Source organism: Lucilia cuprina, chromosome 5, assembly GCF_022045245.1.
Source record: "Lucilia cuprina isolate Lc7/37 chromosome 5, ASM2204524v1, whole genome shotgun sequence".
NCBI lineage: Eukaryota > Metazoa > Arthropoda > Insecta > Diptera > Calliphoridae > Lucilia > Lucilia cuprina.
The window spans coordinates 45710519-45738018 of record NC_060953.1 but is presented as its reverse complement, the minus strand read 5'-3'; the positions used below and the strand labels follow the sequence as shown (position 1 = coordinate 45738018).

General features: G+C 29.9%; 9 protein-coding genes across 11 annotated transcripts in view; 3 read left to right on the top strand and 6 right to left on the bottom strand.

The window, feature by feature from the left end:
* Nucleotides 1-488, bottom strand: part of LOC111687030 (methyltransferase-like protein) — a 1260-nt gene extending 772 nt beyond the window's left edge. The window contains exons 1-2 of the mRNA XM_023449439.2: nt 348-488; nt 1-126 (exon numbers count right to left, since the gene is read on the bottom strand). The exon at nt 1-126 is cut by the window's left edge and continues 772 nt beyond it. Of these exons, the coding sequence (XP_023305207.2) occupies nt 1-126; nt 348-472 (251 nt within the window). The 5' untranslated portion in view covers nt 473-488. The remainder of the gene's footprint in view (nt 127-347) is intronic.
* Nucleotides 489-618: 130 nt separating this feature from the next.
* Nucleotides 619-6547, top strand: LOC111687027 (alanine--tRNA ligase, mitochondrial). The gene is made up of 12 exons (XM_023449436.2): nt 619-900; nt 956-1129; nt 1193-1338; nt 1395-1598; nt 1662-1806; nt 1874-2013; nt 2074-3047; nt 3100-3256; nt 5271-5556; nt 5633-5853; nt 5918-6119; nt 6178-6547. Exons 1-12 carry the CDS (start codon nt 733-735, stop codon nt 6385-6387), a joined length of 3027 nt encoding a protein of 1008 aa, XP_023305204.2. The 5' UTR covers nt 619-732; the 3' UTR covers nt 6388-6547.
* On the bottom strand, nt 6546-12573 carry LOC111687026 (cohesin subunit SA-1). 2 transcript variants are annotated; one of them, XM_023449435.2, is made up of 11 exons: nt 12319-12573; nt 11754-12249; nt 11492-11696; nt 11328-11422; nt 11135-11265; nt 10772-11074; nt 9517-10711; nt 9283-9442; nt 9092-9213; nt 8494-9034; nt 6546-6761 (listed from the first exon to the last, which is right to left on the bottom strand). In XM_023449435.2, the coding sequence occupies exons 1-11, from the start codon at nt 12384-12386 to the stop codon at nt 6700-6702; spliced, it is 3378 nt and encodes a 1125-aa protein (XP_023305203.2). In that variant the 5' UTR covers nt 12387-12573; the 3' UTR covers nt 6546-6699. The 2 variants fall into 2 exon arrangements, with proteins under 2 accessions (XP_023305203.2, XP_023305202.2); XM_023449434.2 differs by having other exon boundaries at nt 9092-9222; nt 12319-12570.
* Nucleotides 12574-13094: 521 nt separating this feature from the next.
* LOC111687035 (zinc finger matrin-type protein 2) lies at nt 13095-14214 on the top strand. The gene is made up of 2 exons (XM_023449445.2): nt 13095-13336; nt 13404-14214. Exons 1-2 carry the CDS (start codon nt 13225-13227, stop codon nt 13889-13891), a joined length of 600 nt encoding a protein of 199 aa, XP_023305213.1. The 5' UTR covers nt 13095-13224; the 3' UTR covers nt 13892-14214.
* LOC111687036 lies at nt 14029-15247 on the bottom strand. Of its 2 annotated transcripts, none has more exons than XM_046952241.1 (5): nt 15109-15247; nt 14761-15046; nt 14522-14627; nt 14348-14462; nt 14029-14187 (listed from the first exon to the last, which is right to left on the bottom strand). In XM_046952241.1, the coding sequence occupies exons 1-5, from the start codon at nt 15235-15237 to the stop codon at nt 14029-14031; spliced, it is 795 nt and encodes a 264-aa protein (XP_046808197.1). In that variant the 5' UTR covers nt 15238-15247. The 2 variants fall into 2 exon arrangements, 1 of the variants encoding a protein (XP_046808197.1); XR_006941076.1 differs by having other exon boundaries at nt 14047-14187; nt 14518-14627.
* A 109-nt stretch (nt 15248-15356) lies between these two features.
* On the bottom strand, nt 15357-18847 carry LOC111687033 (phosphatidylserine lipase ABHD16A). The gene is made up of 10 exons (XM_023449441.2): nt 18651-18847; nt 18496-18549; nt 18112-18425; nt 17884-18041; nt 17664-17819; nt 17348-17610; nt 17104-17285; nt 16902-17044; nt 15884-16008; nt 15357-15822 (listed from the first exon to the last, which is right to left on the bottom strand). The coding sequence occupies exons 1-10, from the start codon at nt 18714-18716 to the stop codon at nt 15712-15714; spliced, it is 1572 nt and encodes a 523-aa protein (XP_023305209.2). The 5' UTR covers nt 18717-18847; the 3' UTR covers nt 15357-15711.
* A 301-nt stretch (nt 18848-19148) lies between these two features.
* Nucleotides 19149-22270, top strand: LOC111687028 (integrator complex subunit 7). Its single transcript, XM_023449437.2, has 2 exons — nt 19149-20615; nt 20674-22270. The coding sequence occupies exons 1-2, from the start codon at nt 19170-19172 to the stop codon at nt 22207-22209; spliced, it is 2982 nt and encodes a 993-aa protein (XP_023305205.2). The 5' UTR covers nt 19149-19169; the 3' UTR covers nt 22210-22270.
* Nucleotides 22257-22915, bottom strand: LOC111687029 (probable 28S ribosomal protein S6, mitochondrial). Its single transcript, XM_023449438.2, has 2 exons — nt 22759-22915; nt 22257-22696 (listed from the first exon to the last, which is right to left on the bottom strand). Exons 1-2 carry the CDS (start codon nt 22801-22803, stop codon nt 22298-22300), a joined length of 444 nt encoding a protein of 147 aa, XP_023305206.1. The 5' UTR covers nt 22804-22915; the 3' UTR covers nt 22257-22297.
* Nucleotides 22916-25240: 2325 nt separating this feature from the next.
* LOC111687034 (myophilin) overlaps nt 25241-27500 on the bottom strand; it is a 25028-nt gene continuing 22768 nt past the window's right edge. Inside the window, exons 2-4 of the mRNA XM_046951889.1 lie at nt 26496-26715; nt 26306-26427; nt 25241-26234 (exon numbers count right to left, since the gene is read on the bottom strand). Of these exons, the coding sequence (XP_046807845.1) occupies nt 26064-26234; nt 26306-26427; nt 26496-26715 (513 nt within the window). The 3' untranslated portion in view covers nt 25241-26063. The remainder of the gene's footprint in view (nt 26235-26305; nt 26428-26495; nt 26716-27500) is intronic.

Sequence of the window (27500 nt, the reverse complement as noted above, 5' to 3'; positions counted from 1 at the left end):
TCCCAAAATTTATCGGCTTCACTTTTAAATTTCACTTTATCTGTTTCGGGCATTTTAACGGTGGAATTTTTAGCTACCGCCTGTAAGGCTTGCTGCTCCTGTTCCTCGTCCCATTCAACATTATCCCTGAAACGAAATAGTTAAAATATTTTTTTTAATATTGTTGATGAACACGCACCAGGCATTAAATTTATACAAGTCTTGGGTATTTGTTAAGACACGACCTCCTCCTGCTGGTTTCTTACGATGACGAGTAAATTCCCAATTTTTTATTTGAGAAGTTCTATGTAAGTTACCAGCTTTTTGAGAGATGTTTATAATAAAACCCACTTGTTTTTGGTATTTACCAAGCATTGTGTGTAAAGACATCATCTTCTTTAGTTAAAAAACGATTACCAAATTTTGGTCGCTTAACGTCGGTGTCCTCTAAAGTGGTTTCATCCGAAATTGGTTTATCCGTGGCGTCGCACATGTTTACATTGAACAGCTGTCAAACGAAAAAAAAAAAACAATAAATATAAACAAACAAACATCTAGTTGGTAACTCATTTATTCTAACATTTGCTATTGTGATTGATATAAAAACATCTGTTATATAAAATATCTCATGAGAGTGAAATATTGACAATTTGCAAGACCCCACAACGAAGAAGTAGTTTCAATGCAATTATAAACACCGGCTAGGAGGATAATTAATTAAACTATATTTATAGATTAAATAAGTTCCGAAACATGTATTCCTCTGCTAAAAAGCTGCAAAGAATCTTATCCTCACGAGAAATACGTAAAACATTTATTGACTACTTTATCAAACAACATGATCACAAATTTGTACGTTCCAGTCCGGTTGTGCCGTTTTGTGATCCTACTGTGGCATTTGTTAATGCGGGAATGAATCAGGTGAATATTAAAGCAAATACGTATTGTTTTTGAGCTAATAATTTTATTCTTACAGTTTAAATCGGTTTTTTTGGGTACCACTCAACCGCCTTACAAAAGAGTGGCCAATTCTCAGAAATGCGTAAGAGTGGGAGGTAAACACAACGATTTGTCCGTGGTGGGAGAGGACAGTTATCATCATACCTTTTTTGAAATGCTGGGCAATTGGTCTTTTGGTGATTATTTTAAGGTATTACAGGAAAAGCTTAAAAAAATGTAATGTTTTTTTATTAAATGTTTGTATAATTTACAGAGAGAGGCTTGTTCCATGGCTTTAGATTTACTTAGGGGTCCTTATAATATTGATACCTCCCGTTTGTATGTCACTTACTTTGCGGGCGATAAGGTTTTAGGTTTGCCTGCCGATTTGGAATGTTTTGAAATATGGAAAAGTTTGGGGTAAGTTTAGGATCAACAATGGAATTATGTTTATTTATTGAATATGTTTTTTTTAGTTTTCCCTCCTCACGCATTTTACCTTTTGGTAGTAAAGATAATTTTTGGGAAATGGGTTCTACGGGACCCTGTGGTCCTTGTACAGAAATCCATATAGATCATCGTCCTGATTTAGCTCCGCCTCAGGAACGTGCTAAACTGGTTAATGCGGGACGTTCAGATTTAACAGAATTATGGAATCTAGTGTTTATACAATATAATCGGTAAGTTGTTTAATGGCACCTTGCAGTCTACTCTAATATATTTGCGATTTTCTGTTATTTTAGTAATGAAGATGGCTCTATAACACCATTGCCCGCCAAACATGTTGATACCGGCATGGGTTTCGAGAGACTGACAGCAATTTTACAAAATAAGTCTTCCAACTATGATACAGACTTATTTATGCCCATATTCGATGCTATACAAAAGGTAATTGATAAAAAGAACAAAAGACAAATGTAATTTAAAGAAAACACCTAAAAAAACTTTATAATAGATATCAAAAGCACCTGAATACGGTGGCACATTTCCCTCCAATTCACATGCAGCTACTTTAGATACAGGCTATAGAATTTTAGCGGATCATGCGCGCATGATTACAGTGTGCTTAGCAGATGGTATGCTGCCAGATCAAAAGTAGGCTTAAACAAAACTATAAGCAATATAAATATTCAAATGTTATTACTCTCATTTCAGTCAAAAACTTAGGCGTGTGCTGCGTAAGGCCTTAACAGTTTCCGAAAACGTTTTTGCTAATGAAAAATTACTTCCCCAATTAATACCGGTAGTGGTAGAATCATTGGGTTGTGCCTATCCTGAAATATCCAACAAACAATCGGCCATTTTGGAATTAATAGCTCATGAACAGGAGATCTTTAAGGCTTTGCGTGAAAGTTCTTCTAAAGCTTTTGCCGAGGTACTTAGTGAATTTCCCAATTTAGAGGATATTGATTTAATGGAATGTCCCGGATTTGTGCCTGCCTATCGGGAATTTCAAGGCTTAAAAGATACCTTTAAGAATAACATCATACCAGGAGACTTTCTACACAAACTAACCGATACTTATGGTTTAACCGAAGAACATTTTGAAAAATTGGCTCAGTTAGAGGAAATGTCCTACAATGTGTCAGATTATCAGGAGGCTGTAGCGAAGGCCAAACAAAAAGCTAAAGGTTCTATGCTTTCAAATCAATACTCGGACAAACTTTTACAGAGTATAAATGATTCTCTAGTGGACTTAACTAAAACTCTTAAGGCCACTGATAATCAACATAAATATAACTACAGCTATGACAATAATGAAAAACAATATCACATACCCGCCCTTAAAACAAAAGTCTTGGGTATACTCTACAATGATGTTAGTGTTCAGGAGGTGGTTTGTAATGGCAGTACAAATAGTCAAGATATAGTTTCAATTGTTACCGATGCCAGTAATTTCTATTATGAATCTGGTGGCCAGCAATCTGACAAAGGAGTAATTGTTATAAAAACTAAAACAAATGAACAATACGAACTGAATGTTAACAATGTTCGTTATATTAATGATTGTGTGGTACATATCTGTGATCTGCCAGCGGAAAAAGCTTTCTTTACTTTGGGTCTTGGTGATGAGGTGACGTTGCAGGTGGATGCTCAACATCGTAAGAGGAATATATGTCATCATACAGGTTTGTGTAAATAAAAACTTTTGAACATATTTAAACGATTTGTTTGTTTTAGCTACTCATTTGTTAAATGGCGCCATAAGATCATTGTTTAACAAGGTCACTTATCAGGTATCTAGTGGGGTAACAAGTGATTGTTGTAAACTGGAGGTAGGCTTAATTGGTAAACGTATTACTAAGGATGATGTTCAGAAAATAGAGGAACTTATAAGGTAAAGTGAAAAATACATAAACTAACAAAAAAGTTTTTACTAATAGCTTTTGGAAACAAAGCTTTTAAGAAGCTTTTTAAAATATATTTTGAAAATTTCTTATTCTTAAAGCTTTATAAGAGAACTTTATGCATAAAGCTTAGAAAAGTTTGTATTTTCTTAAAAATCGTTTACGTAAAAAAGCTTTTTTTAAAAACTTTTTCAAAATATATTTTTTTAAAAAAGCTTCTTAATAAATGAAGAAGTAAAATAAATATAAAAGCTTTAAAAAATTTTTTTGGACCAAAAATTTTATAAAAAAGCTTTTATGTATTAAAAAAAGAAAATAAGAAAGCTATTCAGATAAAAGCTATATGAAAAGCTTTTTATTAATAAAAAGATTTTTTATCAAAAACTTCTTATAAAATATTTTTTATTAATAAGCTTCTTAATATAAAAGCTTTTTTATACCAAAGCTTATAAACGGATTTTGTACCAAAACTTTTATTAAAAAAGCTTTAAAAATGCTATTCAATAAAAAGCTAAAAAAATAAAAAAACTATTTAGAAAAAAGCTTTACATAAAAGTTCATCTTATAAAAAGTCATTACAAGAAAAAAGCTAATAAAAGCTTTACAAGAAAAACTTTAAAAGTTATTATAACTTTTAACAAAAAAGTTCATCTTATAAAAAACCTTTACAAGAAAAAAGCTTATAAAACTTTACAGGAAAAGCTATTAAAATTTTTCTAGAAAAAAAGCTTCTTTAGAAAGAGATTTTCATAAAAAAAAAAACAATTAAAAGGTTTTTTAATGAAACATGTTTTTAGAAAAAGCTTATTAAAACATTACAGGAAAAGCTTTAAAAGATTAAAACTTTTCTCGAAAAAAAGCTTCTTAAAAAAGAGCTTTCGTAAAAGAAAACAATTAAAAAGTTTTTCTATTAAATGTGTTTAAAAAAAGCTTTTTACAGAAAAGTTCATACTATAAAGAACCTTTACAGAAAAAGGCTTTACAAGAAAAAAGCTTATAAAAACTTTACAGGAAAAGCTATTAAAACTTTTCGAGATAAAAGGCTTCTTAAAAATGAGCTTTTCATAAAAAAGCAATTAAAAAGTTTTTCTATGAAACTTGTTTTTTATAAGAAGCTTTTTACATAAAAGTTAATCTTATAAGAAACCTTTACAGAAAAAGGCTTTACAAGAATAAAGCTAATAAAAGCTTTAAAAGCTGTTAAAACTTTTCTACAAAAAACGCTTCTTAAAAAAGAGATTTCATAAAAAAACAATAAAATGTTTTTGAATAAAACGTGTGTTTTATAAAAACTTTACAGGAAAAGCTTTAAAAGCTATTAAAGCTTTTCTAGAAAAAAATTCTTAAAAAAGAACTTTTCATAAACAAAATTTAAAAAGTTTTTCAATGAAACGTGTGTTTTATAAAAAGCTTTTTACATAAAAGTTCTTCATAAAAAACCTTTACAAAAAAGACTTTACAAGAAAAAAAAAACTTATAAAAGCTTTACAAAAAACCATATCTTTTGTAGAAAAAAAATTTTCATAAAAAAAAACACTAAAAAAGTTTTTCAATGCAACGTGGGTTTTATAAAAACATTACAGGAAAAGCTTTAAAAGTTATTAAAGCTTTACCAGAAAAAAGCTTCTTTAAAAAGAACTTTTCATAAAAAACAATTAAAAACTTTTTCAATGAAACAAAAAAGTTCTTTATAAAAAAAACTTTTACAAAACAAAGGCTTTACAAAAAAAAAAACATATAAAAACTTAACAGAAAAGCTTTAAAAGCTATTAAATCTTTTTTTTTTTTGAAAAAAAGCTAATAATAAAGAGCTTTTTAGAAAAAAAAAACAATTAAAAACTTTTTCAATGAAATATTTTTGTTTTATAAAAAGCTTTTTATGGAAAAGTTTCTCAAAAAAGTGCTTCTTTACAAAACAATTCGCAGAAAAAGCTTTCTATTTTGCTATGAAAAACTTTTTTACTTATAAAAAGCTCAACTTACAATGTATTTACTTATGTATAGTCAAGTAATCTCCTCATCGACTCCCGTTAATGTCGAACTCTGTAATGTCGCTGATATTTTACAACAAAACGATGTAACCATGGTGCCGGGAGAAATTTATCCTGAAACAGGTTTACGTTTAGTTAGCGTAAATTGTGATAACTTAGAAATGCTCTCAAAAGAATTATGCTGTGGAACACATGTTACCAACACTCAGGAATTAGAATATTTTTGTATAACAAATCTTAAACAAACAAATCGTGCTCGATATGCCTTTACAGCGGTGGCAGGAGAAGCGGCTGAAAAAGTAATTACATTACAATTAAAAGAAAAATACTCTATAAGAAAAACTTTTTAATAAAATATTGATTTATTTGTCGAAGGTATTTAAAGTGGCTGCCTTATTGAAACATCGTATTGATATGTTGGAAAAAGAATTTAAGACTGATAAACTCTCAAATGCCACAGAGATAGAATTACAAAAGATTCGTCACAATCTTCAACATATGGATATACAATTGCCGTATGTTTTCAAAATAGATATGCTGGAGCGTATAAATGAAATCTTAAAGAAATTAAAGGAAGCAGCCAGAACAAGTGTAAAGTAAGTTGAACATTTATTTTTACATTTTCTTTAATAAACTTGTTGTGTTTTTTTTAAATTTCAGAGAATTAGTAGAAGTTGAAATGCGCAACGTTTTACAGGAGAAGCCTTTAGAGTCACATCCATTTATATTACACTATATCTCTAGTTCCGCTTTAATGGAAGAGGTACCCCTACAGAAGGTAACAAGACTTTGTACTGATCGTCCCATCTTAGTTATAAGCCGTAGCGATAATATTGTTAAAGCCAGATGTTGTGTTCCCAAGGTAAATTTGGAAAACTTTTAAAACCATGTCATGTTAATAAATTTCTTTTTTTCTCTAGCAATTTCAATCTGAAAACTTTAATGCCGAAAAATGGTTAAAGGAATTTGCTACAATTTTCAAATCTCAAGTAGCCGCCCCAAAAGGTCAAAATCCTCAAGAAGTTTGCAATATGAAGGGTAAGAAGACACAATCAACACAATTTGATGAACAATTAGAAATTGCCATGAGCAAAGCTTACAAATATGCTTTCAAATATTTAAACAAGTAAATATTATCAAATACGCGTTATTTAGTATTTTAAGCATTTTTTTCACTTTTTTTTTTAATAATTGGTTTAAGAAACAGCTGCGTGAACGGTTTAATGGTGTAATATGTTAACTTAAAGTTTTTTTTGATTTTAATAAACTATAAAAAAAATTAATTAAAAATTGTTTTTTTATTTTGTTGAAAATTGTTTAATTTTTAAACATAATTTATTCTTTCTGGTTTTCTCGATATTTTACAATAATATTCAACTTATTTGTAATTACAAAATAATAACTTACTTACAACTAGAAATATGTCTTAACACATGTGATAATTAACCACGATAATCAGGATCATTATGTTCCTCCTCAAAGTCCTCGTCCTCTTCGTCATCATCTGAAAAGATAATTTATTAATTATTAAGAAATTAATTAGAAAGTTATAAAAGTTAAAACATATTTAGTGAAAACAATTTAATAAAAAAAGCTCTTAAGTGATCAATTTCCCTTAAAAAAGCTTTTTGCTAGATTATTTTAAAATTTTCGAAAGTTTTTTCTAATAAAGCTTTTTGCAAAAAAGATTTTTAAAATATGTTTTTATTAAATTTATTAAAAAGCTTTTAATTTATAAAAACTTTTTATAGTAAAGCTTTTCAAAATATTTTTTAAACTTTAAAAAGGATTTTACAATAAAGCAACAAAATTTTTCCAAGACAATATTTTTTATAATAAAGCTTTAAAAAATGTTTTTTTATAATAAAGCTCCCAAATGCTTTTTTAAATGCTTATTATAATAAAGCTTTAAGAAATGCTTTTTATAATAAAGCTTTAAAAAATGCTTTTTACAATAAAGCTTCTCCAAAAAAAGCTTTTAATTCATAAAATCATTTTAAAAAGTATTTTTTTAACTTAAAAAAAGTGTTTACAATAAAGCTTTTTAAGTAAATTAAAAAATAAAATTTTTCCAAAAAAATATTTTTTTAAAAAAGCTTTAAAAAATGCTTTTAATAATAAAGCTTCTCGAAAAAACTTTATTAAATTTATTAAAAAGCTCTTAATCCATAAAAACTTTTTTATAGTAAAGCTTTTAAAAAGTATTTTTTATTTTTTAAACTTTAAAAAAGTTTTTACCATAAAGCTTTCAAATTAATTTGTAAAAAATGCTTCCAAAAAAGTTTTATAATAAAGCTTTAAAAATTTTTTTATAATAAAGCTTCTCGAAAAAGCTTTTAATATTTTTTCCAAAAAAGCTTTTATAATAAAACTTTTTATGTACAACTTTGTAATAAAAGCATTTTGAAAAAAATACTTTTCATAAAAAATCTATTCACGACAAAAAAGTTTTTTTCAAAAAAGCTTTTTGAAAAAAGCTTTAATAAACTTTTGAAAAAGCTTTTATAATAAAACTGTTTACGTACATCTTTCTAATGAAAGCTTTTTGAAAAAATACTTTTTATAAAAAAATATATTCACGACAAAAAACTGTTTTTTTTACAAAAGTTTTTCCAAAAGAAGCTTTTTTGATAAAGCTTTTCAAAAAAGAAGTATTTTTTACGTTTTAAATAATATATAAAAACTTTACAAAAAAGCTTTTTACAGAAAGAAAAAATATTATAAACTTTTTAGACAAAGCTTTTATGATAAAGCTTTTCGAAAAAGTATTTTTTTAGGTTTTAAATAAAAAATAAAAAAAACTTTACAAAAAAGCTTCTTATAGAAAGAAAAATCATTATAAACTTTTTAGAAAAAAGTTTCTCATAATAATTTTATTAATAAACTTTCAACGAAAAGCTTTTTTTTGCATTTTTCAATGAAATTTACACAAAATTATTACGAAACTTTTTAGTTTTTCCCAATAAATCCTTGGCAAAGAAAATAAATTTATTAAAATATAAAGCTTTAAATAAAAAAAGCTTTAATAATTAAGCTCTTTTTTGTAGAACTTTTAGGAAAAAACTTTTAATAAAAAATCTGGTCTGGATAAAAAACTTTTTTTTAAAAAAGTTTTTCCAAAGAAACTTTTTATAATAAAGCTTTCGGGAAAAGTATTGAATAAAATACTCAGAATATTTGTGATAAAAGTTGAAATTAACAAGTTTCCAAAAGAAAAACACAGCAAAAAAACTCACCATGATCCCGCCTCTTGCGTACATACGCCCTCTTCGAACTCACTGGTGCCTGATCAGTCTCTCCATGAACTAAACTATTACGATACAATGTCAACGGTTGATATTCCTCCGGCTTACTCGAAGGCATACCCGGTGATATGCGACGATCCAAAAAGTTCAAAATAACCTTTTTATCCTGTTTCAAAAGTTTATGATTGAATTCATTAAGAACTTCTAGAAAAAGTAAACGTTTAGGAGCGGCAACTGGATCTTCAGGAACATCACCCACAGCAAAGAGAATACCAGCACGATGTAAAGCAATAATAGGTTCACGATTTTTAATCGCATCAAAGCCAAAAGTTAAAGCAAAACGTTTAGCTAATTCTTTGAGTTCACTAAATTCATGAGAATTCTTTGAGACCAATTCATTTTCCGATTGACTTTGTAAATCCTTGAAAACAGCTATTAAACTCAAAAGTAAAGTTAAGGCAAAATTAACTTTATTGATTTCACGAGCCTTGCCCAAAGTGGCCTTAATAATGTCACCATATTCATTGTAGCACTAGGAAATTATTAATAATTATTTTGTTTTTAAGAGGAATATGAAAAAAAAACTTACTTTTACATAATATTTAAACATGCCCGCAGCACTTTTAGTGGGTATGATATTGTAGACAACCAGCTTACAGTAGGAGGCCAAAAAGTTACGTTTCTTATGCAATTCCATAATACGAATTTCATCTTGAAGATCTTTGTTTTAAAAAAAATTCACCATAAAAAATTTTAAGATTTATTGGGTTTTATAAATACCTTCATGTTTCAACGAAAACACATAATGCTGAACGAAATTATTCAAAACTAATTGTTCATCTAAAGTGGATTTGTATTCCAAACTACGAACATTAACATTTTCATTACGTGACAATTGATCGGAAAAGGTTATTAATAAATCACAAATAGATTGATAGGCCTTTAGAGAAATAATAATAAAAAAAAGTTAAAATCGAAATGAAATCTTCAAAATGTTTAACAATTCAAACCTACCGCTTCTTGTATTTGATCTGTGGGACCATCACGTGTCAGTTCATAACAGGCAAACATATATTTATCAAGATTCTTTCTTAACTCCGCCACTGCTTCGGGTATTTGTGAGGTTTCACATTGATTCTCTATGTAATACAAACCCCAACTTATAGAGAAATAACAGGCCTCTATGCAATAGGTTAAAGCCTCATTGGGTAAATTACGCCCGGGATTTTCTTTAGACTGACACTCATCCACATCTTGAAACAACGAATCAAAAAGATTCCAAGGATTTAAATTATGAGAAGAATATAATATAGAAACCACTTTTAAAGAACTGATAACATTATAAATTTCATCTTCATTGGGTAATTCTTCGCCAGCAATTAAATTACGCCAATCTTCAATGGAATCTTTATATTTATTTACAGCATTATCAATGATATTCGAGCGAGCAACATCGCAACGTGTGTAAGTGGCACTACCTTCACGACACAAGTATTCCAATGTTTTGGCACAAGTCTCGAGAACATCACGATCTGTATGCACCGACATTATATAGCTCATTTTCTCTAGCAAACTTTGTAGATTAGCTTCCTGACGATTTGTTGTATAAATATCCAATTCAAAATATTGTGGTATGGAAAGTAAATTTGTTAATTTCTCACTATCCGCTTGATATTTCTCCAATAAAGATGGCAAAGTAACTATAAAATGTTCTGTTAAACGTACTTTTTCATCTTGTATAGCTTTTAGTTCTTTAGCACTTAAGGATATTTTACGATTACTGGCTCGCCCAACTGGAGCTTCTCCCGTTGCCGCCTGTTTAACACTACTAACCATAATTTCTATTAAAGTAGATTCTTGTTTATTGTCTAAGACTTCTTCATTGGGTCCCGGTTCCTCTAGCAGCAAATCTGTCATACATTCCCAATCTTTGACCATGGTGTTATTATCCATAAAGGAGTCTACCAAATAGGCACCGTGTTCATGTAATTCAGATTCAATCATAAATTGTACTAAATCACGTATGAGGGGTGTATTGGGTAAACGTAATTTGCCTCTTTTAGTTTTAGTCTCTTCCATATCGGCCGTTAAATGGAATAGACGTACATTAAGGAAATCGGCAGCAGCCTGGGCAACACCACGATGTGAGGAATAGACTAATTCATAAACGATTTCACAGTCTTTATCGGCCAATATATCGGGATGGATTCTAGAGTGAAATAAAAATGGAATTTAAAAAAATTGGAAAAAAATTAAAAAAAGGACTTACTTCAAAATACTTATAACCAATTTAACCGCATGTACAGCCACTTCAAATTCCTTATCCAAAGTCATGGCCACAATACGATCTTTAAATTTCGAAGTAAACAATTCCAATTTACCTTTAAGCTCTTCCTTGTCATATAAAGGCAATAAAGCTTGAAGACAACGTAAACGAACCTCACCGACTTTGTCGTGTAAAGTCCAACCGATATATTTAAGATATGAATCATCTAAAAAGTTTTGAGGATAATTCTCCATCCAAACACCAATTTCAGACATACAAATAGCTCGAATATCGGGTAAAGTATCACTAGAATAAAATGTTACAAAAAGTTAAACTAAATTTAATAAAAAAAGATCATCTAAATACCGATAACGATGCACAAACACCGATTTAAACATATAGGTTAACATGTTCTTAATTTCATCCATGTTCTCCTCTAGCTCGGCACGTTTAGCCATTAATGACTCTAAACGATCTGAAGCACGACGATCACGGGACTGTTAAATAACAAACATAGATTAATAAAACTTAAAAATTATTGCCAAAAATAAAATAAAACCTTAAGACGTTCTGCTTCATATTGCTTGGCGGCATTTTCAAAATTATTTGAAACCAATAAAGCCACATCCACTAAAGCGGTCATAAGTTTCATGGCTTAAATTAAGAAAATAAAAAAAAAAGTTACAAATCCCTCATTTAACAAAATTCCAAAAAATGATTTACCTGCCAATGTAGCAGTGTGCCTAAAGGCTCTTACTTGAGAATCAGACAAACCGGTCAATAGTGAAATAACATTATCCATTAGAAACTGATCATAGATTATAGAATATTGACATTGTTTTACTAAAGTCTGTACAAAATCACAAAAATTCATTTTGAATTTTTTCCATTGTTGACCCGGTATAATCAAAGGATATTCACCGCTTTCCTAAAATAACAAAACATTATTAAAAATCCATTTAAACTTGATATCTATAAGCCGTACCTCATCAAATTCTTCTGTCATTTTACGAATAACAGCTGTATGATCCATAGGATGTTCGGTATCTTCGGGTATTTTACCCTTACAACCACTAGCATTAATGAAAAATTGCAATAAAGCTATCAAAGCTGTATCCCTATTTATTTTATATTGTTCTATCCAATCGTCTACTATACTGGCAATGGGTGATTTGGAATGTCTTACTATAAAGTACAAACTATTCTCATCTGTTGTAACATCTCGTTCCATATCAATACGTTCTTGTTCTTTATCGATATGTTCCTTGCGTGGTCGATCAATTTTCTCACGACGACCGGTACCCTCTCCGGGTGGTTTGCGTGGAGCTTGAGCTTTACGTTTACGCACCACAGGTGCAAAGAAATCATCTTCGTCTTCATCGATAATGGGAGGCTTATCGCGTACACCACCACGAGCTCTCAAGCGTGTCATACGTTTAGTGGGACTATCACCATCAGATATAGAGTCATTTAGATTTTCCCTACATTATAATAGGAATTAATTTTAGAAAATGTATATATATATATATCATAAATTTAAAGCCGTTTACCCTTGCTCCTCGTAATCAGGAGGCGGATCATCCATTCTTATACGTTTCCCTCCACGTCTAGCCATCATTCTTTGTTGCTGTATACTTTATGTTGAAATATTTTGGTTTTTTTTCATAAATTTTATTGACATTTAGTGAAAATTCATGTTATTTAACTAATACACTAGTTTTAGTATATTTTTAACTGAAATTTTATTAAATTTTTATGATTTTTTTCATCAATTTTAAAATTTTTTCACAAAATTTACAGGCGTCTCTTAAATTTATTTTTTTTCTTGTCTGACTGATATTAACACAGTTGTATTTCATGGTAGTATTTTACCTTACAGCAGGGTTGGGATTAAATACAAAAGAACGCCGGCAGGGATTCGATAATTTTTGACGTCGACGGTTACTTGTTATTAAATATACTGTAAATCTTATAAAAGTATTATTTATTTAAGTTATTTTTATAAAAATTATATTTAACAATATTGATAAGTGCTTCTAATCGTTTTAAATTAAAAAAAACGAAATTTTTTGAGTTTTCCTTGGTTTGCCAAAACATGGCCGGCATGCAACCGCCGCCTTAATAAACTAAATCGGCTAGTAAAAATTTTTACCGAAACATATTTAATGAATTTATTTTAAGATTTTTATATATTTTTAAATGGTTACAAAAGTTATAAGGTCAATTTAAAAAAATATAAAAAACATTAACTACTATTTACTGTAAACAAAAATTGTACTAGTGTTAAAGTAAAAAGTACTCATTTAAGCAACTGTTAGCACATTGTCAACAAAATAGAAGAAAGGAACAAAAAAAATAAATAAAAAAAACAAGATCTATGAGAAATTGTTGAATTATTTACACATATTTTTGAGCATTTTCCAAACAAATAATTTATAAATAAATAAAGTAACACAATGTCGATGCGCCCGGATGATCATCGTCGCAAATGGGACAAATCTGAATATCAGAAAAAAGCCCAGGAACGTTTATTAAATCAAGCCAAGGGAAATGATAAAAGTGATGAAGGTAATTATGGATAAAAATAAATTAAATTGGAAGATTTATTAAAATAATTTAATTTCATGTATTAAAGAACCCGTCCAAAGAGAAAGTCTCAAACGGCGTGACTATAAAGTTGACTTGGACAGTAAATTGGGTAAAAGTGTGGTCATTAATAAGAATACACCCAGTTCTCAATCGGGCGGCTATTATTGTAATGTTTGTGATTGTGTGGTTAAAGATTCTATTAACTTTTTGGATCACATTAATGGTAAGAAACATCAAAGAAATCTGGGCATGTCCATGAAAGTGGAACGCAGCACTGTGGATCAGGTGAAAGAACGTTTTCAGGCGAATAAAAAGAAAATGGAAGAAAAACAAAAGGATTATGAATTGGAAAGACGTTTGAGAGAGGCAAAAGAGGAAGAAGAACGTTATAAAGAACACCGTAAAGAAAAACGAAAAGATCGTAAGCGTAAAGCTGAAGAAGATTTAGATGGTATGGCTTTAACAGATGATATGGCCGATATGGCGGCCATTATGGGTTTTTCTGGTTTTGGTGGTTCTAAAAAGAATGCATAACTTTGTTTTAGTGTTGTTACTCAGGTTAAGAAGAACGAAAAAAGAAAGAAAAGAGAAATGGAAAAAATATTTATAACAAAATATGCAACAGGATCAATATTATTATTATTATAAAGATTTATGTTTTTTTTATAAATTTAAGAGAAATGCTTGAATATATATAAAACACCTTTAAATGGTATAGTGAGTAATGTGTAAAACAGGACATTTTGAAAATACTTCAAATGGCAGGAACTTCCACTTGCCGGCATTGGATCATCGATTTGTGGCAGTGATCTTGAAATTTTACATTTAAACTAAACGTATAAACGAAAATTATAAAACAATTATACATAAATTATATATTAAAGACAAAAACAACAAAAAGAAACTATTTTCTAAAAACAACAACTAACGAACCAATTGTAATTGCATTAATTAATAAACTTAAAAAAAACATTTAATAAAACTTGTTACCGTTACTATTCTTTTCATGATTTCATTTGAAAAGGTACGCAGCATTAAAGCGGGTTTTAAGCCACATAAAAGGGCTGTTTTTATATAATGACAGTTTATAATTTCATTGTAATATCTGTGGAATTATAAGATGTATAAGAATTCAAAAATGTCAAATAGTTTTTGCTTACATACTGGCAAACTATAGCTTCATTGGTCTTTTCAAACCAATCGGGTGGACCCTCACAATCTAGCAAATCTTCATGCAATTCTGTTAAGCATTCATGATAGTTGATGAGATCTGAAAGATCATGATACATAATTGATAATTTAGAAGATTTTAAATTTCTCATTTTACAGAGAAATTCCACTGGAAGTTGATCGCATTCATTCTGCTACTAATTATGTAAATTTTGCATAAATTTAACACTTACGATTTCCTCTAGTATTTGGATTATACAGACAAACATAGGAATTATAATAATCCAAACTATTATAAAGTTTCATATAAAGATTATCCACTGGCAAAGGTATGCTAACCGAAATCGTGGAATTTATATGCTGTAAAACATCTGCCACCTTTAAACACTCTTTGTTTAAAGATTTTCTTGTCAATAACAATATAATACGTTCAGGACTTATAATATACAAGCGTGCCAATTGTAAAATCAATTCCTTTTCATCACACACCTCTTTAAGTTCTTTATTATAGACAGTTTTCTAAATTTATAATAAAAATATTGAAAATTTTTTTTAAAAATTTCCTTAAAAAATTTGATTACCTTTATAATGCTTTCTTCTTTCTGGCTAAAAGGTAAATATTCCTGGAAGAACTCTTGCATATTCCAAAATGCCTGTGAAGTTCTGAGACATCCAAAACATAAAGAAATTATTAAAATTATTTTAAACATTAAAAGAAAAAGAATTCTTAAAAAAATAAAATATTTATTTTTTTGGTTTTTTGCTTTTATTAAGACATTTATTTTTTATGCATTATTTATTTTTATTTATTTTATTATTTTACCATTTTCCAAATATACGTACGTTTTCGTTTTGAAAATTCTGTAATACAACAACAGTTTTGTGTTAAGTTTTCTAAAATACTTTAGTTTAACGAGGAAAAACTATTATAAAAATACACAATTTAATACGTTTAAATGATTTCTTAGATTTTTTGTACCCCCTTTATTTTAAATTAATTAATATTTTTTATAATTAATAGAAAAAAATGCTTAAATTTTTAATAATTTATAAGAGTCTCGTTTCTTGATTTCGTTAGAACATTTTTCTTACAAAACGAAATTTACCAACTTGACTACAATAGCTTCTCTTTTCTTGTTTTGTTTTTGTTGCTGTTTTTGTCTTTTGTATTGAGTTAAATTTATTTAGGTAAATACAAAGCCATGTTCCACTGGTATATCAAATGGAATGTTAAAATATTCTGCTGGTAATTGGGTACAATGTGTTGATTTGAAATCACGGAAATGTTTGCGTAACTGTAAAAAAATTAAAGAATTCACTTTTTTTAACTTTAAAAAGAGATTCAAAAAATCTTACCAAAAAGTCAGCCATTTGATGACGTACTTCTTCGCTATAATCTTCACCAATGTCCATGGGATATTTTTTACCTTGATCCGAGGCATAGGTAATTAAACGTGACAAGCACAGCTCGTCATCAGCGGCTGAAATGGAAAAAAATTAAAAAATTTCATTAAAAATTATAAACTTTTGCAAAATGTTTTAAAATTTCAGCAAAATTTCGCCAAAATTTCACCAAAAATAAAAATTTTCGCAAAAGTTTTAAATTTTTGCAAAATGTTTTAAAATTTCAGCAAAATTTTACCAAAATTTCATAAACACTTCGCCAAAACTTCAAAGTTTCGCCAAAACTTCAAAATTTTCGCAAAAGTTTTTAATTTTTGCAAAATGTTTTAAAATTACAGTAAAATTTCAAAATTTTACGAAAATTTCCAAAAAAAAAAAAAAAATTCGCCAAACCTTCAAAATTTCACCAAAAATAAAAAATTTCGTTTTAAAATGTTTTAAAATTTCAGCAAAATTTCAAAATTTTACTTAAATTTCATAAAAATTTCGCAAAATGTTTTAAAATTTCAGCAAAATTTCAAAATTTTACTAAAATTTCATAAAAATTTTGTCAAAAGTTTTAAATTTTTGCAAAATGTTTTAAAAGTTTCAGCAAAATTTCAAAATTATACCAAAATTTCATAAACATTTCGCCAAAACTACAAAATTTCATCAAAAATTTAAAATTTCCCCAAAGGTTTTAAATTTTTGCAAAATGTTTTAAAATTTTACCAAAATCTCATAGAAATTTCGACAAAACTTCAAAATTTCACCAAAATCAAAAAATGTTTAAACATTTCAGCAAAATTTCCAAACTTTATCATAATTTCATAAACATTTCGCCAAAACTTCAAAATTTCACCAAAAACTCAATTTCATAAAAATTAAAAAAAAAATTGAAATTTTCAAAATAAAATTTTATCAAATATTCAAAATTTCTCTCTAAAACTTACAAAGTTCACCCAAAATTTTTAAAAAATTTCAAACTTACTTGTTATATTTCTTATTTCAATGGGTTTGGACAGAGTCTGTTTGCAACGGTTAAGCTGGGCCGTTTTATAAATATGAGGATAACGATATTTTAAAATACCCAAAGCCAAAAAGTTACCACGATTCGTTTCGAGTTGATTATCTCTGTAACAAAACACAAAATTTTAACATACAATCCCAACATTAAAAAAAAACCATCATACTCAGCTATAACTTCATCCTCAGTACGTCTTATCAAACTAATGGGGCCATGATAGTTTTGAGCCAATTCGGCATTATTTAAATTACAATATTCACGTATAGCTATACGAACAATACCCGATAAACTGGCTGGCATGCGAGGTTGAGCTAAATATAGAACATCATCAAAGGTAGCATCTAAAATCTACAAGAAATCATAGATTGTAGGTAAAAATCTATTTAAGTTATAGAGATATTAAAACTAACCACTCCTTTGGCATCTGGATAACAAGATGCTGCCCACAGAGAACTAAAACCACCAATACTCCAACCATAAAATATAATATCCTCTACGGCAAATCCCAAATGATAGATTGCAAATTGTACCACTGCCTCTATGGCATTCTTATCCTGATCAGGATAAGGTTTACCTGTGCTGCCTTCAAAACCAGGATGATTCCAACCTAATACGGAGTATTTCAAAGCCAACGGTGTACCCATAATGCCAATTTCATAAAAACCGGCATTTCCTGAAAAGAGAAAGTTGTTTAACAATAAATTTCCCAAAAATAATCTAACTTACCTTCTGAACAAATAACCAAAGTTTTGCCATTACTGCTCCTTATGCGGTTATCCACAAAAACAGTGTCAATATCATTATCATCTGTTGTGCGAACTTTATAACGTCTGGCATTTTCTTCTTCGATTAATTTTGCACGACCTGATACCAACATGGGTCCTAAAAACAATACAAATTATAAAGAAATCCAAGAGAAAGTTTTCCCATCGAACAATTAACTTACTCATATAGCTTTGTAGCAATTTAATCGAGCCTGGATACATCATCCTTATGCCAAACGAATGTATGGCAATATAGGCAGCAATTTCACAGGGTATAGTGGCCAAGCGAAAACTGCGTGTAGAGTTTTTAGCTAAAACAGCTTTATTTTTCTTGTCATCACTAGAAAACCCCAAAAAAAAAACAAGAAATAAATTTCAAAACTCTCTTACCAACCTAATAACATTTTTACCTTTGCAAACTTTTAACATCGAAATCCACAGCCCAAGCTTTAAATTCATAATCAAATAATCTCAAAGCCCTTTTGCCCTCCATCTCTGTTTTGGGTGATCTCAACAGTTCCATGGCTTTAATCAATTTGGTATATGAAGCAGATTGAGTACGACCTAAACCACGCATAACCATTGATATTATGACTATAATACCAATACTGGTACTTATTTTAGCTAGAGTTGCTACCGAATCCATAACAAAATAGCCACGACGATATAAAAATGTGGCCAACAAAGGTGAGGTGTAAAAACCAATGTTCCACATTAAATTAATCTAAAATAAAGGGAAAAAAATCAATCAATAATTCATAATTATATTGTAACACGTATAATATGCGTCATACCGTTGAAAGTATTTGGTCACCAAATTTTTCCAGACCACCGGCCTCATACATTTTCTACAAAGAAAAAAAGTTATACATAATTTATTAAAGAATAAGTATATTTGTGTCTTGAAATAAATCGTTTTTCCAATTCCTATTGAAATGGTGTTACGTACTTGAGTGGTTCCGAGGCCATATTCCATGTAGAGCTTTGGTCCCAATATGTAGCGCAGTAAACTCATATTGGAATAAACTATTTTATTAATATTTAGTTAATTTCTTTTTTTGTTGTCTTTTGGCCTGATTTCGATAATTAAAATCTCTAAATTTACTCAATAAAAATGCAAATTAATTAATATGACACAAAAAAAATAATTCTTCTTTTTTCTGTTTTAACATTCACAGTCAAGTGTGTACATTAAATTAAGGAGGCCATTTCATTTTAGGACTACCTCGAACATTAATTAATGAAAACAAGGAAAAATTTTGTGGCGATCAAATTTTTGTACCTTGTTTATTTCTATTGAGTAATTTTTAATTAACCTAAATGATAAAATTTTAATAAAAAAATAACTGACTTAAATTCCTTTATATTAATTAAAACAATATGGCAATATTTTTTCTTATCATTTGAAAAAGTCTCATTCCTTAATGAATACTTTATTTTTGCTCAAAAGAAGAAGATTTAGTAAACAATGTCGTCCTTAACCGGTGTACGCGTTAATCTTTTCAATGAGAATTTTCTCAATGAATCCGAACAGGATGCCAATTCTGTTCTTACCGAATTAGATAAAGGCTTACGTTCCACTAAGCTAGGTGTACAATGTGAAGCCATAGTGCGTTTTCCTCGTCTATTTGAGAAATATCCATTTCCGATTTTGATAAATTCCTCATTTCTAAAATTGGCTGAATTTTTTCTAAATGGTTCTAATCTGCTACGTTTTTGGGTTTTGCGTGTTTGCCAACAGAGTGAAAATCATTTGGATAAAATTCTAAATATAGATGCCTTTGTTAAGCGCATTTTTATGGTAATTCACTCTAATGATCCGGTAGCCAGAGCATTGACCCTGAGAACTTTGGGTGCGGTATCGCGGGTTATACCAGAAAAACAGCAAGTACATCATGCTTTAAGAAGAGCTTTGGACAGTCATGATACAGTGGAAGTAGAAGCGGCCATTTATGCTAGTGGTCAATTTGCTGCTCAATCAAGATCTTTTGCCATTAGCATGTGTGCCAAAATATCCGATATGATTGAATCTTTACAAATACCAGTGCCCATGAAATTGCAATTGATTCCCGTGCTTAGGCACATGCATCATGACGCGAACACGGCAGCATTAGTGAAAAAACTCTGTCTTAACTTGCTGCCCAAATATCCGGGAGAAAGTTTTGTGGTGGCCATCTTAGCTTCGTTGACTGAATTGTCGGCCAGAACCTTGACAGGAGTACCAGATCAAGTAACATTGTTATTGGAATTTAATAACGATTTGCGTAAACCGGTAAGAGCTCAAGCTTTAAAATCACTCAATAAATTGGCCGAGAAACAATGTGTTCATGCTTGGCCCAAAAGCGCTATTAAGGATTTAATAGCCAAAGCTTTTGCCTGTTCTGAACCTTCGGAACAGTATTTATTTTTGGGCATTATACTTAAACTTAGTGATTGTCCTTTAACTTGCCATATTCTGCTGGCACAAGAGGAGGAACCACCTTCGGTGGTAGATTTGTGCAAGAATTGCTTATGTCTTAATGATTATGGCACCGCTAGCCAAGCTATTACCGTATTGGCTTCTCTGATTACCTATGCTGATGTGAGCAATAAAACGGAACGTATTAACGTGCTAATGGAGTTGATTGATTTACATTTACAAAGCTTACTCATGTGCACTATACGTGAGCAGAAATATGCTGAAGACTTGCGTAAAATATTAGTTTGTGGTATAAGGGTATCATCGGTGAAACAGGAATTTGGCGTTGAATTGGTTACAATGCTGGCGAATCTCTTAAATGATTCGGTGGAGTACCCAGCCGCTAATGAAGAAGCTATATGTGAGGCATTGGGTTCATTATGTTCATATTTTCAATTAAGGAAGTTTGTTCCCTTAAGCAATGAAATGGAAACAGATCAAAGTAGTCAGCAAAGGGTAAGTTTGGTAAATTTAATGGATGAATCAATTTAAGGATTTTTGTTGTATTTTTTAGACTAATCCCGTACTCAAGAATCTCTTGTTAATTATGCGTAAACTAACCACCACTACTGAACGTAGCACACCCGAGGAAAGTATTAGAACTATAGAAATTCTTTCCGCCGTGGCGTTGCAAGCCATGATGGGTTGTTTTATGCCTACAGCGGTTATGCGTACTTTTGAAACAATTATTTTAAAATCAAATCCCTGGACTCAATATCGTATAGCCCGTTCGGCAAGCCGATATGGACAACATTATTTGGCCGCTCATATTTATGTGAAAATATCGCGCAGTACTGTGGTAGATAAACTACACTTTTTCCTAACGGGTCTTTCGCAGTTGGCTCACGCGGAATGTATTCTAAACTATGGAGTATCCTATGATTTTATGCACAAGAACTATGAAATGTGTGAAAATAATATTGTACGCAGCATGACCTTGGAGGAGTCGATGCCGTTAATGCAACGTTTGGAAATGGCAATAAATTTATGCTGGCAAGCCTTGGCCAGCTTAAGAGCTAGTTCCTCGCCCTCACATCCTTTCACATTCCAATTGGAATTCTTGAAATTACGTGCACAATTTCTACAGACCCTACATTCGGCAGTAACCATAAAAAATGCCCAGATTATAGTGCCACCACCAGCCATAGCCGGCAGTTTGGCACAAAATTCCCGAGACTATTTGCAGAAATTTGGCCATGTCACCAATCAGCTAAGGAAGTTGGTTAAGGAATTGAAATCCTGTGAAGAAGCCTTTGGACGTTTGTATAAGTCAGCATTTGATGCGGATCCTACTACTTTGGAATTTCTAGAGATTATACAATATCAATGTGTTTTGTTTGCCCACATTGTGGAGACCATTTGTTTTGCCACCCCCTCAGATCCACCAGATTTTCAGGCTGAAGGCAAATGTCCCGAAACTAGATATTTAATTAACTGCTGTCGTCGAATGGAAGAGTTAAGCAAATCGATACCAGAAGAAGCGGCTAATAATAAAACCATTAACAATTTCCATTTGGATATTATATTGGCCGAAATTGAGATCATTACTAAAACTCCCCTATGTTTGCCACGCTATTTCTTCCAAGTCTTACAATCAACACAAATCAAATTGTCTGTCAGTCCTCAACCGCGCAGCGATGGCAAACCTGTCAATGTACAATCGGGCAGTAATTTGGTAATAAAAGTAGAGGGAGTCATTCAGCATTATGGTAAAAAGCCTTCCCTGTTTCGCAGTGTAGAGTCGGTACAGTTAAGTTTGGTTTCAAAGCTTTTAACACCAAGACCACCTGGTGAATCTATGAAACCACAAAGTGATACGGTGACCTTAACTCAAACTGTAAAGCCGCAAAGAGATTTCTTATCTGGTAATTTTCTAGTACCCATATCATCGGGCGGCCAATGGCAGGTTACTTTGGAGACTTATGTCATAGACGAAAAAGGGATTACCTGGTGCACTGGACCTAAAAATTCCATGTTGGTAAGAGTTTTAGATGATCCAGCTAAACAGCAACAGGCACCAGCACCTTCTGCGCAAACTAGAAGATTTTAAAACTAATCATTAAAATTAACTTTAAGTATTACCAATAAAAACTTTAATTTTACTTGTAACATTTTCTAATTTATTTATTTTTAACAAACTACTTTTGGAAGGGATAGTAATCCAAACCAGAATTATAGTTATATTTTGGTTTCTGTTTACGCTTAGCTATTTCAATCATTTCCTGTACATCCTTACGATAGGCGGGTGGTAACATTTCTTCATGCAATGTACATTCATATTTCTCGGGTTCTTCCACTTTGAAAATGTGCCTGCGTACAATATCGATATCACGGCCAAATTCTTCTCGCATATCGGCAATTTTAGCGGGCGCAGCATCAAAATTTATGGTAAAATAGGTACCCTCACGATGCACAGCACCATGTTCACTGATTTTATAGGGCAAGGCTCGGGAACCTAAATTTTGTAATTGTCTTATAATACCTCCTTTGTCCAAAATAGATTCTGCCGTACGTTTTATGGCCGAAATCAATTCAGGCTGAAAATTGAAGAAACTCATTAAATTATTAATGTCATTATACCCAAATGATTGCTACTTACTCTGGACATTTGTCTTAATACCATGGATAATTCATAAGAAGGCATTTTTAATTAATTTATCAATATTTTTGTTATAAAACTAAAAATTCATCCACTTGCTAGAGCCCTGTGACGACAAATATTAACGACGGCGCCGACTGACACTAAAAACAACGACGGCGGCTTAAAATAGACTGTAAACCGGCTAAGTTCTCAAATACGTTGAAATCATGATACAATTAAATTAAAACGTGACTCTTTCAACACATGTCAACAAATTTTGTTAGAGAAAACTTTTCGCTACCTTAACGAGAAATGAACGTGAAAGTTCTTACGATCATATAATTAAACATGATGTAAAAATTTCAACGAGGAATCGTTCTATATTTAAAGTAACAAATATAGTGAAGTAAAAGCAGTGACTCAATTAGGCGCGTATCTGCAATGATTTTCTTTTGGTTGGCAATTCGATTTTTGTCAATCAGCTGTTTATGTTAAAATTAATGATTCACAATAGTTTCTAATTTAAAATAAATGGTCGCAAAAAGTTGTTAGCTGCTAAAAATAATTTAGAAAATTTAAATTTGAATGGTGTTATGTATTTATTTTAAAATAATAGTGTGCAAAGTGTGAATATTTCATTAAATTGTAACTAAATTTATTGTTATTTACAAGGTAAGTGTTTTGTTTTTTACTTTATTATTGTTTTGCAAATTTCAATCCCTACACTAGTTGCGAAAGGATAAGAAAACTTAAAGTTAATTTTAAAGGTTATGTTCCGATGTATACAAAAGCTAATGTATAATTATTTGTAAAACGGAATTTATTATTTAATTTAGCAAGTTATTAACTTATTCTTAATAACATCAAAAGGAGGTTAGCGAAAATTTGAAATTTATATAAAATAATCTTCTACAATGTACAATTTCTTTAGTTGTTTTGTTGTCTTTTGTAAGTTGACAATCTTTGACAAAAATGACTAATGTTGATCCGGAATGAAAATCCAATTGTCGTATGAAAGTATAGAGCATCCAATATGCTACTATTAAAAGCTCTCGGGGGAAGAAACTTTCAGTTGATATATTTACCTGTTGCTGAGTTGACGATTTGAGTACTGTTGAAAATCTAGGAGTTGCAGAGGTGAGATCTAATATTCGTCAGAACGATTATTTGTTTGTTTGTACTTCTGAGTATTGCATTCAACTTACAATCATAATCTCTGTTAATTTAATAATGTATGTTCCTATGTCTGTTCATATTAAAGTTGTGATCAAAATATTTGAAAATCAACTTACGAATTGAACTAGAACTGATGTAAAACTGAACTAGAACTGAACTAGAACTGAACTAGAACTGAACTAGAACTGAACTAGAACTGAACTAGAACTGAACTAGAACTGAACTAGAACTGAACTAGAACTGAACTAGAACTGAACTAGAACTGAACTAGAACTGAACTAGAACTGAACTAGAACTGAACTAGAACTGAACTAGAACTGAACTAGAACTGAACTAGAACTGAACTAGAACTGAACTAGAACTGAACTAAAACTGAATTTGAACTGAACTAGAACTAAACTAGAACTGAACTAGAACTGAACTAGAACTAAAATAGAACTGAACTAGAACTGAACTAGAACTGAACTAGAACTGTACTAGAACTGAACTAGAACTGAACTAGAACTGAACTAGAACTGAACTAGAACTGAACTAGAACTGAACTAGAACTGAACTAGAACTGAACTAGAACTGAACTAGAACTGAACTAGAACTGAACTAGAACTGAACTAGAACTGAACTAGAACTGAACTAGAACTGAACTAGAACTGAACTAGAACTGAACTAGAACTGAACTAGAACTGAACTAGAACTGAACTAGAACTGAACTAGAACTGAACTAGAACTGAACTAGAACTGAACTAGAACTGAAATAGAACTGAACAAGAACTTAACTGGAACTGTACTAGAACTGATCTAGTAATGAACTAGAACTGTTTGTTATGTGATTTGACTAGGAAACCAATATTCACTAAATTGTCGATATTTCCATTTTACAAATGTACGATTTTTTACTAAAAATTAAATTTTTACATAAATTAGATTTTCACCTAAAAATCCAAAGAAACCGAAATCATAACTAAATAAACGAATATTACTCTGATTTCAAATTTTCAATAAATATTAAAATTTATATAAAAATTCAAGTTTTTAAATTTTTACTAAAAATCTTCAAAAAATTCAAATGTTTATTGCATTTTTTATATATAAACTTAAAATGTAAACGTCTTAAACTTTGAGAAAGATCTGAGTCTAAGAAATTAGAAAATGAAATTTGTTTTAAAAACAATTAAATATTGAATTCGATTTTTATATTTAAATGTTAGTTCAAGTGAAATAAAATCGTTTGTTTTGAGATTAAAACACAAAAGTATAGAAATAATAGTTTGAAATACTTTTCACATCTCTGAAACGGCAGAGTTTTCCAATAAAACTATGTTTTAAATTATTTTATAAAATATTTATTTTATTATTTATTTATTACCAAAAAAATATATAGAAGAATAAATTACTGATAGAAGACAAATTTGGCGGATGATTTTTGAAATCATGTTGGGGTGATTTGAAAATTTGTGTTTGGGTTTTGAAAGATAAGGACACTTGCAAATATTTTGAGTGTTGTAAAAGTTTAGATTATTTTTAATGGCACATTATAAAATATGTTTAAAAAATATACATATTTATAAACCTCAACAGCAATATAAAGTGGTAATAAATACATTTTTTTCTTCTATATGTATACGAGAGCAATTCTTTGTTTTTTATATATTTTGAAAGACTAATTTGGTGCCAATTGAATTGTAAAAGAAAACAAAAACTAATTGATATGATATGGGTTTTGAAAGTAAAATTAAATAAAATTTAAAAGAAAAAGAACACAAAAGCTATATTAATGTATAAAAAGTGTCAACATTTATATAAGTAAAATATGTATGAACTTATAAATTATAAAGACAATATAAAGAAAATTATTATTATTATGAATTTGAGTAAAGTTAATTAATTTAAAAAAAATACACTTTTATAACTTATACATTTGTTGTGGTTTAATTAATTCTTTGAAAATTAAATATTAATTAAAAAAATAATAATAAAAAGGAATGCGCTGCAATAGAACATATGGAATGTCTTAAAGAGTTAACAAAAAAAAAAAACAGAACCAAGCTGTTTTTTCTTCTTTTCTTGGGATTTAAATTAAAATACATATAAAATTTGATTGTACAGATGAAGAAGTATGTGTTATAGTTGTTGTGTGTTAAGTAGACATTTTACATGTGTCTGGTGTTGCCAAAGTTAATGCCAGATTGTGTGGCACCCTTGTTGGAACCGTACTGTAGGGAAATGACATTTTGACCGGCACGCAATTGTTCCTCCGAGAAGTTGCGTACATTTTTATCAGCTTCCTTGGGACCAATGGAAGGTTTACCAAAGTTATGGGCCTAAAGGAAACGAAGAAATACATTAGTTATTTTATTGAATATATATAGAGAGACACAAGATTTTTTCTTACCTTTCTGCCCAAAGATTGAATGCAAATGACTACCGAGTTCAAGTTTTGTCTTTCCCACAAGTCAACACTTTGGAAAGTTTCTTGTGTGGGTACACCAAAGTTTTTGGCACATTCTAAGAAAGCTGTTGATGAAAAGAACATGTTTTTAAATCAAATCTTTAAATATATTTTACAATTTTGTTAATAATACCTGAAATATTTTCCATGCATTTAAAGGCCATTTTACTTTCATTGATTCTCTTAACCGAACCAGGTTGTAAACAATTGGCCAATTTGCATAGTAAAACACCATCCTTTAAGACTTCAAAGAAATTATCCATATCACCAGAGGTGTTAATGGGTTCATCGGTAATCACCTTAATCCATTCCAAGCATTCTTGGGCCAATTCTTCGCTGTATTTGGAGTTGATCTGGAAATAAAAAGATATAACATAAAAATTATTAATATTTAAGTTTCTTTAAGTACAAATATTTTAATAATTCTTTTTCCATTACTTTTGCTTTATACATTTTGCTAGTGCAACATATACTCTTCTAGTGCAATTGTTAACTGTGAGCAAATCAATTTAATTTACTTTTTCTTTTGCAAAAAAAAAAAAAAGAACTGAAACAAATTGCTTTTAGTTATCACTTTGTTTCATTGTATTGTATTTCTTATGATAAGATATCAAATTCTATTTTCAACAATTGTTTTAACAATTCCCTAAAAGTTTTTGAATTGTACTCTTTCTTTTTACCATATTTTTTGTGGTATTTACAAAGATTGCTTTCGTTTTCATATTTATAATTATCTAGAAAGAAAGGCAAAGGCTGGCAATTGTTTCAGAAACCTACACTGAGTTCATAAAAACTTTTTAGAGAGCTAATATTAGCTATTTAGTAATTTAATACTTTATTTACTTAATAATATGTAGAACATTTGTGCAAATAGCAAAAATAATCTCAAGAAATTTTAAGTACATATTTATTTATTTATTTATCTCAATTGAGCGTTAAATATATTGTTAAGAGATGATAAAGAGTTTCAGCGTATTTCCATTTAAAATTTTGTTATAATTATCAAATAGAAGTTTTACAACATGTTTGGAGCATTAGAACTGAACTAGAACTGAACTAGAACTGAACTAGAACTGAACTAGAACTGAACTAGAACTGAACTAGAACTGAACTAGAACTGAACTAGAACTGAACTAGA

Coding starts and splice junctions, on each gene's coding strand:
- LOC111687028 (XM_023449437.2), top strand. CDS start 19,170: ATGTCGTCCTTAACCGGTGTACGCGTTAATCTTTTCAATGAGAATTTT. Junction 20,616..20,673: donor ATCAAAGTAGTCAGCAAAGG/GTAAGTTTGGTA, acceptor TGTATTTTTTAG/ACTAATCCCGTACTCAAGAA.
- LOC111687027 (XM_023449436.2), top strand. CDS start 733: ATGTATTCCTCTGCTAAAAAGCTGCAAAGAATCTTATCCTCACGAGAA. Junction 1,807..1,873: donor TATTCGATGCTATACAAAAG/GTAATTGATAAA, acceptor ACTTTATAATAG/ATATCAAAAGCACCTGAATA. Junction 3,257..5,270: donor AAAATAGAGGAACTTATAAG/GTAAAGTGAAAA, acceptor ACTTATGTATAG/TCAAGTAATCTCCTCATCGA.
- LOC111687036 (XM_046952241.1), bottom strand. CDS start 15,237: ATGTTTAAAATAATTTTAATAATTTCTTTATGTTTTGGATGTCTCAGA. Junction 14,628..14,760: donor TCCAAATACTAGAGGAAATC/GTAAGTGTTAAA, acceptor ATGATCTTTCAG/ATCTCATCAACTATCATGAA. Junction 14,463..14,521: donor AATGAAGCTATAGTTTGCCA/GTATGTAAGCAA, acceptor ATAATTCCACAG/ATATTACAATGAAATTATAA.
- LOC111687035 (XM_023449445.2), top strand. CDS start 13,225: ATGTCGATGCGCCCGGATGATCATCGTCGCAAATGGGACAAATCTGAA. Junction 13,337..13,403: donor AAATGATAAAAGTGATGAAG/GTAATTATGGAT, acceptor CATGTATTAAAG/AACCCGTCCAAAGAGAAAGT.
- LOC111687026 (XM_023449434.2), bottom strand. CDS start 12,386: ATGATGGCTAGACGTGGAGGGAAACGTATAAGAATGGATGATCCGCCT. Junction 11,075..11,134: donor GTGTTTGTGCATCGTTATCG/GTATTTAGATGA, acceptor ATTTTATTCTAG/TGATACTTTACCCGATATTC. Junction 6,762..8,493: donor ACGCAAGAGGCGGGATCATG/GTGAGTTTTTTT, acceptor TTATCTTTTCAG/ATGATGACGAAGAGGACGAG.
- LOC111687033 (XM_023449441.2), bottom strand. CDS start 18,716: ATGAGTTTACTGCGCTACATATTGGGACCAAAGCTCTACATGGAATAT. Junction 18,550..18,650: donor ATGGCCTCGGAACCACTCAA/GTACGTAACACC, acceptor TTTTCTTTGTAG/AAAATGTATGAGGCCGGTGG. Junction 17,820..17,883: donor ATTGCTACAAAGCTATATGA/GTAAGTTAATTG, acceptor TATTGTTTTTAG/GACCCATGTTGGTATCAGGT.
- LOC111687029 (XM_023449438.2), bottom strand. CDS start 22,803: ATGCCTTCTTATGAATTATCCATGGTATTAAGACAAATGTCCAGA. Junction 22,697..22,758: donor TATTAAGACAAATGTCCAGA/GTAAGTAGCAAT, acceptor TTCAATTTTCAG/CCTGAATTGATTTCGGCCAT.